Below are 2094 nucleotides of genomic sequence, written 5' to 3' on the forward strand. Positions count from 1 at the left end.
ACTTGCCAAATACAACACTCAGATGCTGAACAAGCATCCTGCCCCTTATGTGACTCTGCACACCGGAGTCTGCTCAGTGCCTGGCACACGGAAGATACTGAGTAGATGTTGGTTCAGGAGGCAAGGTGAGGCCACCATGAAGACACAGCTATGTGCCTCTTGGCTGTAGGATTGAATGAGCCTACACATTCCCCTCCCACAGGCAGGAATTATCAAAGCATCTTGTAGGTCGTGTGGATTAAGTTGAGGCTATGGATATAAGACAGATTTCCTAGGGGCTCTGTGGTCTCTCCTGCTGACATCAAGAAAGTACCCAAGGCTTGTGCTGAGAAAATTGGCAGAAATGCTGTTTTCATGGTTCCTTTTCCGTTTCTCTTTCTCTGTTTCAGCTCTCTTTACATTTTATTTCCTGGTCACTTCACACCCCCCCCCGCCCCACCTCTTCTCCCCTCTTTCTCATAGGAAAGATGCTTTATGTTTACAACGTCCCTTTTTTGTCCCTAGAGTTCTGCTATGGAAATGAGCCCTCCCACAACATTGTGACATCACTGAACATTAGCTAGTGGCTGCCCAAGTGGGCTGGGCCCTTACCCTGCTGGGAGCAGTGGCCCTCTCGTGACAGGGTCACCCTACAGGGCCCTCTACCTTCAGGGCAACTCCCAGAGCATGGATCCCTCCTGATTTCTCTCTGGCCCAATGTTCCTCACGGTCAAACTGCTCCTGGGCCGAAGATGCAGCCTGAAGGTCTCTGGAAAAGAGAGTGTGGCCACACTGAAGAAGCTGGTTTCTCAACACCTGCAGGTGCCAGCGGAGCAGCAGCACCTGCTGTTCCGGGGCCAGCTCCTGGATGATAACAAACACCTCTCCGATTACAGCATCGGGCCCAACGCCTCCATCAATGTCATCATGCGGCCTCCAGAGGAGGCAGCGCTAGACAAGACCCATCCGCCTCAGCCCCTGTGGCTCCAGCTGGGCCAGGTCCTAGGCAAACATTTTGGGCCTAAGGACGCCAAGGCAGTGCTGGGGCTGTTGAGGAAAGAGCACGAGGAGCGCCTGCAGAGGCTGAGCCTGGAGGCCCTGGAGCAGTTGGTGGGCCAGCTCCTGGCACAGCAGCAGCTTGAAGAGCTGGCTGAGGAAAAGGAGGACCTGGCTGCTGCCTCAGAGCTCCAACAACGTGATGAAGGAGGCAGAGAAGAGAAGGAGGAAGAGGAGAAGAATGGGAAGGAGGCTGATCAGCAAACTGGTCCATCCTACTCTTTTGCTCACTAAACTTCCCCTGGCCTGATCCTTCCTGTTCTCGGGCAATGTTTCTCATTACCTTCTCCCGATGGAGACACATTCATCCCTCTTACTGAACCTTGAAGTAGCTGGAGGGTATCTGGATCCTTCTACACCCTCTAGCCTGTAGGTCCTCGTCTGAAGTGTAGAATGATTCTAGCACCATCGGTCTCTGCTACAAGAGTTCTGGACGAGCCAAGGTACCCTATAGGGACTGTCAAAATTCACCCCAGCTCTGGGGGGAGCAGTTTTGCTCAAGCCTGGCTCAGAGAAAGGCTCCATAGCTCTAGACAGAGCCTCTCCTCCTCCAAAACAGAAAACAGTTGAGTCTGTTGTCTGTCCTCCTCATAAACTCCAGACCCCTAATAATATAGAGAAGAGGAAGGGTTCTCAGCTGCCCTGGAATTCTCGTGAGGATGTTCTCGTTGTCCTGTTTGTGCTTCCATAGCTTCAGAGATGGGACAATAGAGACAGAAGTCAGGAAAACTGGTGGCATGGGCCAGTCCTGGGGCTCACAGAAATTCAGATGAAGTTGCAGAATGACAGGAAACAACAGTATTAGGCAAAAAAAAAAATGGTCTGCAAGTGGCACACTTGTGGGGACAGTTATGACCTTTGCACACTCGAGGGGACAGTTATGACCTTTGCACACTCATGGGGACAGTTATGACCTTTGCACACTTTTGGGGACAGTTATGACCTTTGCACACTTGTGGGGACAGTTATGACCTTTCACACTCGTGGGGACAGTTATGACCTTTGCACACTTTTGGAGACAGTTATGACCTTTGACACTCGTGGGGACAGTTATGACCT

At 51.7% G+C, this 2094-nt stretch overlaps 1 protein-coding gene across 1 annotated transcript; it reads left to right on the forward strand.

The window, feature by feature from the left end:
* Window positions 1-696: 696 nt before the first annotated feature.
* On the forward strand, window positions 697-1269 carry Ubl4b (ubiquitin like 4B). Its single transcript, XM_075979173.1, has one exon. The coding sequence runs from the start codon at window positions 697-699 to the stop codon at window positions 1267-1269; it is 573 nt and encodes a 190-aa protein (XP_075835288.1).
* Window positions 1270-2094: the final 825 nt, after the last annotated feature.

This window comes from Microtus pennsylvanicus, chromosome 7, assembly GCF_037038515.1.
Source record: "Microtus pennsylvanicus isolate mMicPen1 chromosome 7, mMicPen1.hap1, whole genome shotgun sequence".
Taxonomy (NCBI): Eukaryota; Metazoa; Chordata; class Mammalia; order Rodentia; family Cricetidae; genus Microtus; species Microtus pennsylvanicus.

Coding starts and splice junctions, on each gene's coding strand:
- Ubl4b (XM_075979173.1), top strand. CDS start 697: ATGTTCCTCACGGTCAAACTGCTCCTGGGCCGAAGATGCAGCCTGAAG.